Raw genomic sequence first — 9,152 nt, forward strand, 5'->3', positions numbered from 1 at the left:
TCATAGTCTGCCAAACCCTAATTTCTTCCCAAATTCTGTGGGTCTATGGAAGAATCATTAAGTAAACCACAGAGAAAGGAGAAAATGCTTCAGAGCAGGCCAGGGACAGACAGGACATAAGGAGATGGGCTCATTATAATCAACGAATTTAGAGTCTGATTTTTCTCTTCTGCCTTCCCTCCTAGGAATATATTAGAACCACAAAGCAACTAACTTTGGCTGTAAGATTGTGCTAGAAGGATTCTGGAGGAGGCTAGTCACAGTCCAGCTAGCAAGAGAAGTTAGCATATTAGAGTAAAAGGAAAGTCAGACTTTAGGTCAAAATATCTTAAGTTCATGTCTTGATTCTCTCCATAGCTCTGTAAATACAAACAACAACAACAAAAAAAAAAACCCTCAGTTCTAAGTTTTCTTGTGGGAAGCCATCCTGACACGTGACTGGGCGACTCCCTTTAAGGGTCTGAGGCTTCTGGCTGTGTCGGAATTTTCCCGGCCCTTTCCTGATGAGAGAACCCGTCCGTGTGGGGGTGTGACTGACCACTGACCCCGGGGGCCCAATCACTGACCCTGACCTTGGAGTGCAGTCCCCCCTCAACCTTCATTGGATGGAATTATCCCCTGAATTTCTTGTTCCCCAATAAAAGGCTACTCCCTGGCGTGTTCACTCTCTCTCTCTCCTGCTAGCCCTGAGTAATCCTTGCTGCCCTGCTGGGCGGTTAGAGGTTGGAGCCAGAGAGGGGAGCCGACTTGGCAATAGAAATAAGGTAACTGAGTCTGTGTGTTTTATTTCGATCTCTTCTAACTAACTTTATGCCAAGAACCTCATTAATGAAACCATTGCGCAGGCCGCATGGTGGATTTTCTAGGTCTCATATTTCCTGTTTGGAAAATGTATGAGTTGAAGACAAATTTTATTTCAGCACTAAAATTCCATTTCTAGTCTTGAGGTATTCACAAATCACAATGGAAATTTTATTAGACATATCAAATATATCCACAGCCTCTCTCTCTGTTCCCCTTCAAATCTCTACCTTCAACTGATGACCAGCAGTCAGAAGCCTCACGGTCAAAAGTTTCCTGAGACACAGGAATAGGAATGCCTTCTCAGGAAAAATGGATAAGTGATTGCAGCAGTGTTGGTAGCAGTAATGCTAAACACCAAACTGAAACGAGAAGCCAAGTGGCTCCACTTTCAGTCTTTCGGGATTGATAGACAGACTGATGAGGACACACTTCCTTCACTGCCATGGGTCCGATTGATGAGATTCTGGCCATCAGCCTGCAACCAATTATGCTTGTACAGCCTTTGACCTCCACAGATGATTCCATGCTTCCTATGGAACAAAGGATGGGGAGACAGGAATATTTTAGGAAAGCAGAGGAGAAGCCAATCCTCCCTCATCTTTGAAATTCTGAGTGCCAGCCCCTGTCAGGATCTACTCAGATGTCTGGTTTTCCAGCTTCTGACACCATCAGATGTTCATTTCACTTTACCTCCACTGAGCTCAACTTTTCCTTGATAGCATCGATTTGTACCATTGGGACAAGGCAGAGAAGGAGCACTTAAACAGGTCCCCACAGCTATACAGGTTGGGCAGTGGAGGGTTGCTGTCATACTGGTGGTCTCTAGAGCAGGAAGAGAAGGACAGTTAAGGGACATATCCCACCCACCTCTGAAGGATTCTCTCCTTGCTGCCTTCCTTTCCCAAAGCCTTTCCTGACTATGCCACTCTAATCAAGCCCATTAATAAAGCCTCCCCATCCTTCCCCAGCTGATTTTGTGTCAGAAACCCATCCACATTACTTCCAAACTTTGCGCTTAGGTTTAAAGATAGATGAGAAGGATACAATTCTAGCATCATTGTTTATAGGGAGAGAGACGTGTAATTAACTGCAACTCAGTAGGTATTATGTTCAAGGTATAATGGCAAAGGAATGGAGGAAGACCTAACTACCTAAAAAAATTAGGTAAATATTTTCAAAGAGCTGAAACTTGATTTAAGAGGAAGAATGAACAGAGGTTAGCTATGTAAAAATGGAGTTTTGGTCGGGGTAACAAAAAAGACAGCAAGGACAAAGTTCAAGAGATGTGAAGCAGCTTGGTGGATATGAAAAACTGAGAAACTTCAGGGATAATACTCAGTAGGTAGGCACAAGTACAGTTGAACTGTTTTTTTTTTCTTTTTAATGGCCAGTACCACCTCCATTGTTGAGGATTGAATATTAGCCCCAAATAGAACACAATAAATGAAAGAGGGAAATGAAGTGAGAAGATAGACAGGTCAGATTATTATAAGCTTTGAGGTTGAATTGGGGAATTGGGCTGTCATCATGCAGCAATGAGGAACCAAAATTGTTAGACTGACAATAAATACCACCACCCTACTCAAAAAAAGCAGCAGACATCTTGTTGCTTCATAAATACAAATTCAGTTTACACTCCAGCCTTCACTGAAGTCCTAGAGCTCTACTCTGAGCATTGCTTAGACCCACAAAGGTAACTGTTTAGAGAAAATTAATTTGACTGGGAGGTCCTTTTGTGCATGTACCACTTGGTCAAGTAAGAACACAAAGAGGAAAAAAGATACAATCTCACCTACTTCCGGGGCATCTAATGTCTTTTGTGTTTTCCAAAAATCAACTATGCTTTGTCGGCTGTTGCAAAGTGGATCCTCACAGTAGCTACTATAGGATACTGCAGTCAAACCAGGAGATGAAGTGTGCTGGACAAATGTCATTGCCTCCATCAATTGCGCGAAGCAGCCCTTAGTGGCCAAAACGGCTGTCTTGTCCCCTGATGAGAGAGGAGGAAAGAAAAATGGATGGCAGGCCTCATGCCTCTCCTGGCGAAGGGGAAACAGCAGTGATATGGGCAAAATAACCCTCTCTCCCACCCAACCAACTGCTCCACTTTCTTTTTACCTGCTGTAATCATTAATACACTTTCCTGGCAAAGTTCTCCATTGTCACAAGTCTCAACTTTCTCTGTGGTCCAGTTAAATGTGTGGGCTGGATCATCTTCTATATCCATATACACACCCTTGTGACAATACAAATGTTGGGCCACTGGAAAGAAAATGAGATAAAGATAACCCTTGCCCTTCTCTCCCTTCTCAAAGTGACTCCCTTTTCACCATAAATCCATCCTCTGTGACCCAGGGGCTCTTCTCCCCATCCCACATACTTACATGTCAAGGAGGAGACTCCTAGGAGAAAGAGGAACAGGAAATCCTGGAAATGGTAGGCTTGCATGGCTTCTTTTAGAGAGGTTAGGAAGAACTGATCAAGATCTGTGATTTGATGTAGAAAAGGTAATGTCTAGGTTTTTGGCAAATACTGCTTTAGGGTAGATTTATGGTATACAAGATTATGACCTCTGAAGTCAGTCTGTCCCTAACTTGTGAGTTTAAGAAAGGTGAAAAGTTTATTATGCCTAATTTCCGTGACTGTAATTCCCAGACCCAACCACCCATTCCCTATGGCTAAGAAATCTGGCAACCCAATACCATTAAACTACTGGATCTAGGAGTCTGGGCACAAAAACTCCTTTTCCCTCACACTCAGGAGTCAAGTTTAAATCAGTATTTTCTCAAGGACTTAATATGCCAGCCTTCAGCCCCTAACTCCATCAGAACCCAGGATTATGAGACACCAGCCCTACCTTACCTGGGATCCAGGAATTAGGGTTGCAGTGGTTCATTCCCTCAAGACCCAAGATTCAGAGTCCCCAGCATCCTCCCTCAGATGGAGGAGTCTGAGCTAATAACCCCGCCCCCTCAGACCTAAAAATCCAACCCCCAGCCCTCCTCCCTCAGACCCAGCCCTCCTCCCTCAGGCCCAGCCCTCCTCCCTCAGGCCCACCCCTCCTCCCTCAGGCCCAGCCCTCCTCCCTCAGACCCAGGGGTCCAGCCCAGTCCTCCTCCCTCAGACCCAGGGTCCAGCCCAGCCCCCTCCCTCAGACCCAGGGTCCAGCCCAGTCCTCCTCCCTCAGACCCAGGGTCCAGCCCAGTCCTCCTCCCTCAGACCCAGGGTCCAGCCCAGTCCTCCTCCCTCAGACCCAGGGGTCCAGCCCAGTCCTCCTCCCTCAGACCCAGGGGTCCAGGCCCAGCCCTCCTCCCCCAGACCTGGGAGCTCAAAACTCAGTCCTCTCTCTTCCGACCCGGGAGTCTGGGCCTCAGGCCCTCCTCTCTCAGACCTGAGAGTCTGGCCCAGGGCCTTCCCTTTCTTCCAGATCCAGGAATCTAAGTCCCTTTCCTCCTTTTTCCCCCCCTTTAAAGCAGCAAGTTCTTGCTGGCTGCAGGATGACCTCACCAGAATCTCACCACGCCAAACATGCGGGCTGGTATTTCTCGCACAATCCAGCTCCCAGAGACACGGAAGGCGGGGCCAGCCTCAGCCTGACAGGACATTCGAAGTCCCATTGGTTGACGCAAAAGCATTGGCTGAACTCCATTGGATGAGTCTAGAGAATCTCTGCTCCTCATTGGCCACAGAGTAGCCAATCCCTGGCAACCCGGTAGGTGTGCATGCGCAGAAGGTGAGTAGTGGGCAAGCTGGCAGAAGAGAGTTGGTTTGGTCTTTGGCAGCCCCAGGCGTTGCAGTGTAGGGTGTGGGGTGCGTATCCAAGTGACCTTGCTTCTCATTTTCTTCTCTTTGAGGAGCATTATCTCTGGTTCTCCAGCCACACTAGGAGGTTAAACTCTTGATCTTTATCCACTGAACCAAATGGCCTACCCAAATGACCTCTCATATTCTCAAGTCTTTCCCTTGCTCCAACACCACCCAGAGGCCCTTGGCACTGGAAACCAACTTGGTCCCCGCAGTCCATGTGCAGGAGCCACTGCTTAGCCTAGGCTTCTTTCTCTGATTGTATCATTGCATCATCCTCCTGCATGGTCTTCTAGATAGCTGAATAGAGGAACGTTCTGTTCAGCATCACTTTGTACATCCTTAAATTATATGCATGACCAGTAACCGAGTGGTCACAGGTTGCTACCAGCCTCCCGAGTTGCTAGAATTACAGGCGTGTGCCAACGCATCCAGCCTTCTCTAGTTTGATTCTGCCTCCAGAAGAAAAATTAAGGGAAAGGTAGTGAAACATCCACCTCAAATGCTGGGTCCCTGATGCCTGACCCCCCAGCCCTCTCATTGCTCAAGAACCTATGGGTCCCTGCACCAGCTGCCACCTCTCTCAGATGTGTGAACCCAGTCTCCCGATCCCCCTCATACTTGTAAGTCCAACCCCTCAACCCTTCCTACCTCAAACCCTGGAGTCCAGGCCCCAGCCCTTTCTCCCTTGTTCCAAGAGTAACAGCCCTGGCCCCTCTTTCCTCAGATCCAAGAGTCAAAGTCACGATCCCCCTCAACTCTCAGCATTCAAATATAACAGGATGTAAGAATCCCTTTGTGATACTTTGGAATTGATAGTGATTCTGGGAGTTAAGCTAAAAATATTTCTTTTTATAGAGAAAAATGCCACAATAAGAATTGCATTGGTAGAAACACTTAATCTTATATAAAAATAAAATACAATAAGAACTTTCCAGAGATTAAAAGTACTAGGACTGGTTATACCAGATAAATACCATGTTGAAGGGCACTGACTATCTGTTTCTCACATATGTTGCAAATAGGACTGGCCAGTGTTATCTGCAGTGTTTGTCTTGCACAAACACCAGGACAGCTGCTCCTTGGGATGTTGGTCATATAAGGAGCTAAACAAAGTAGCAGAGTGATGACGCCACTGCTTTTCCAGCCTAACTTATAAACTCCTTTCCCTGTGGTTACAACTGCAGAATAGAGCACCTTGGAGAGGGAAGTGCTCACCCAACTGGCCACTAAAGACTGGAACCTGACCAGTCCGTTGCCACTGGATCTTCCCCATAAGCATTTCTCAATAAACTTTCTATCTCTCATCCCATCTCCAGGTGTATTTTTTGGTCTCTCAGCAAGCTGTCCCTCTGCCCTAAGATAACTTGGCTGTGAATATTACATTTGGTGCCCCAGCCAGGAGACCAAGGAAATTTCCATGGGCACTGGGGATGTGGTCTTTGAAAAGAGGAGATAGACTGGTATGGGGAATCTCCTGGGATGACCTTTAACCCTCATGTGTGGGGTGGTGGTGACAATTATGGATGTCGGGGGGCTACCCTGTGAGTATAGGGATTCCCCACCCTATGGATTAGGGGGAATACTAAAGTTTATTAATAGACAATAGGATTTACAGTAAAGGAAAGATTGGTATAAGATTATAGTAGTCATGCAGTGGCTCCTAATGGCAGTTCAGACATCATTAGAGCTTCAAGTGGGGCTTTGTCAAATTCCCTCCCTCCTCCTTGCCCCCTTCACTGACTCCTGCAGTGGGGTGCAAGGCTTGCACCCAAGTTTGGTGAAACAGGCAGGAATCTCCCAGATGTCCTGTCCAGAGTCACCCTCTGGGCAGGACATAGGGCCAAAGCAAGCTTCCACCCTCTGTTCCCCCCTCACTTCCCACTGGGAGCTGGCAGTGGTGGTGATGGTGCAGTAATGACAGTTGAGTCCAAGCGCTATGCGTCTGTCCACACCCTTGGACATAAATTGCCCACAGCAGAAGCAACAGTGGTGGAGGCAGAGGTGGAAGAGTGGGTGGGCCAGATCTGGGTCACTAGGAAGGGAAAAGGAAAAGCCACCACCCAGCCCTGTGGGCACGGCAATGTTTCCACAGCTCTGTTTCTGCTGTTGCCACCTCAGGCCCAAGGAGACAAGCATAAACACAAGAATCAGGAGAAAGTTGTCTTAGAGAGATAAATCCTATTTGGCTCTACCATTCACCTGCATTCTGTGTGGGGAGAAAGGAAGGTATCATCATTACCATGAATCTCTGGGAGAGGCACTTCAAGGAGTTAAATTGTAATTTAGTGGTCTGAATATTAAATTTAAAGATAGTGTACTGTTAATCTGAGTCTTTTCCCCACCTAGCAAAAACAGCTCAAGTGTTGATCACACATCTCCAAGGGAGAGGATGAGCCTGGATGAGCCTCTTCCAAATAGCACAATCTGGGCTATCTGTTAAGTACTCAGGGATGGGTGGATTTGGGTAAAGCTAAAGGGGTACCAGCTGCTGTTATAGATGTAGCCCAAGATTTTGTTTCTCCAGCTCCTTCCCAATAGTTGCAGACAACTTTGGGATCTTTAAGGGACTGGTGCCCCTTCATTCTATATTTAGCAGAGATGTTACACCATTGTGCCATTTAGTACAAAGGGGAACCCATTGGGACTGGGAACCTGAGCACCTTGAGGTCTTTTTTCAAGCAAAAATAGTTGTAAAGCAGTTACAACCCTTGAGCATATTATTCCAAAACAATCCAATAAATGGACCGTTTGTAGCTGCCTTGATGGGTTTAGGTGGGGTCTATGGTATGACATGGCAATAAATGAGTTCCCTTAAGATTTTGATCATAGCTATGGAAAGGAGCAAAAGTACCATATTGTTCCATTAAAAGACAGTTCTGTGCTTTGTATTCAACACCAGAACTGGATAACTAAGACTACTGAGTTACTATGTGCATGCATCCTCCTGTCACAGGAAGGTTGCCAGATGCTTTTAAAAAGCCCCATCCTAGATCAGCACAAACAGGCACAGTGTGAAGTGACATGAACATTTACAGCAAAGAACCACATTGACTTCCAACCTTTTTTAATATTTATTTTTTAGAAGTAGTTGGACAAAATACCTTTATTTTGTTTATTTATTTTTATATGGTGCTGAGGATTGAACCCAGGGCCTCGCACATGCTAGGCGAGAGCTCTACCACTGAGCCACCATCCCAGCCCCCTAACCTTTTAAGTGCAGAGTTACATGACATTCTAGGACTAGGCACATATGCTAATGAAGAAAAGGAAGTATTAGATGACATTCTATCATCCACCCCTCTGATGCAGAGCCTTTGTGCAGGTTCAACCTGACCCAGATTCACAGAGTTCTTGTGACATCTATTTCCTTTAGGAACCTTGAGCAGTTCAATCATGGGAATCAGGTAAAAGATCATCAAAGCTGGATTCTGGAATTAGATTGCTGCCACATCTAAGGAGTGCAGAGATACCCACTGTGATGGAGAAAGATGGAGCATGGGTGAGACAAGGCCTGTGGTGACATCACAATTGCTCAAATTATCACCAGTGGTAGTAGTATTTTTTTAAAAAAAGTGCAGGCAGAGGACAAAATACTAGGAATAGAAGTGGTCATGGCATTTTGTTACTATGGCAACAGTGGTGAATGTGTTGATTCAACTAGTTTCCTTGAATGAGCATAGAAAGCAAAGCTTTCTGAGGAACAGTAGCAAAAGAAAAAGACAATGTCCACATGGAGATGCTAGTGGACATTCGAAAGCCTTATTGGAACTGAGTCCCTTGACTTCTGTAGTCCCAGGGCAGATTGGCTGAAGACCAAGCCCAGAGCCGGAGGGAAAGACTTGCAGAGTCTTGGACAGCAAGGTCAGTGTCATTCAAGTTAGTTAACATGCGTACAAAACTTGGAGAATCCATGACTGGTAGCCAGTCATGCTTCTTGTGCGACCTTAACCTTGCTTGATTTACAAACACAAGTGAAATTTGACCTGTTTTTTGTAAATGCCCATATGACAGAAAAAAAAAATAGAACTGAAGCTCAACCAATCAGAAGCAGTCAACAAACTTATATAACTAGAGACTTTCCGACAGCACAAATAAAATAAGACAACTGTTTAACTGCAACCATTCGAACGTTTCCTTGATTTACTTTTATGTCTGACCTATAGAAGCTTCCTCCTTGTGCCGGCTTGATGGAGTTTCCAAAATGCTTTGGGTTCAGAGCCGTTCAATTTGTGAATCACAGATTGCTCAAATAAACTCTTTAAAATTGCACTGTGCCTCAGTTTACTTTTTAAGGGTATTCAAGTTCCACCAGACTGTGGAAAGATAAATGCACTGGTGGAGTAGGAGCGTGGCCCTCAGACATGGGACAGGGACTTTGGACAGACCAGTCTCCTGCACATTGATTGCCAGTGAAGATGTCTTCCCCTCCTCTGCCTACCTCTGCACAAAATCCTGCCAGGGATGGTGTCTGGGGCAGCTATCTCAGAAGGGAGGCTTGCTTTGCTCCATACCTCCCAGAGTGAGGTTCCAACACAGGAAGA

General features: G+C 45.9%; 1 protein-coding gene across 1 annotated transcript; it reads right to left on the reverse strand.

Moving 5' to 3' along the window:
• Nucleotides 1–974: 974 nt before the first annotated feature.
• Tex101 (testis expressed 101) lies at nt 975–3,503 on the reverse strand. Its single transcript, XM_027945970.2, has 5 exons — nt 3,189–3,503; nt 2,923–3,066; nt 2,597–2,794; nt 1,495–1,626; nt 975–1,334 (listed from the first exon to the last, which is right to left on the reverse strand). Exons 1-5 carry the CDS (start codon nt 3,250–3,252, stop codon nt 1,105–1,107), a joined length of 768 nt encoding a protein of 255 aa, XP_027801771.1. The 5' UTR covers nt 3,253–3,503; the 3' UTR covers nt 975–1,104.
• Nucleotides 3,504–9,152: the final 5,649 nt, after the last annotated feature.

The sequence above is a fragment of the Marmota flaviventris genome, chromosome 18 (genome assembly GCF_047511675.1).
Source record: "Marmota flaviventris isolate mMarFla1 chromosome 18, mMarFla1.hap1, whole genome shotgun sequence".
Classification (NCBI taxonomy): domain Eukaryota; kingdom Metazoa; phylum Chordata; class Mammalia; order Rodentia; family Sciuridae; genus Marmota; species Marmota flaviventris.

What these genes read in the sequence shown, in the direction of transcription:
- Tex101 (XM_027945970.2), bottom strand. Translation starts at nt 3,252, where the DNA reads ATGCAAGCCTACCATTTCCAGGATTTCCTGTTCCTCTTTCTCCTAGGA. An exon ending in ATTAGATGCCCCGGAAGTAG is followed by an intron (nt 1,627 to 2,596) that starts GTGAGATTGTAT and finishes TTCCTGCTCTAG; the next exon opens with AGACCACCAGTATGACAGCA. An exon ending in AAAAGTTGAGCTCAGTGGAG is followed by an intron (nt 1,335 to 1,494) that starts GTAAAGTGAAAT and finishes TTTGTTCCATAG; the next exon opens with GAAGCATGGAATCATCTGTG.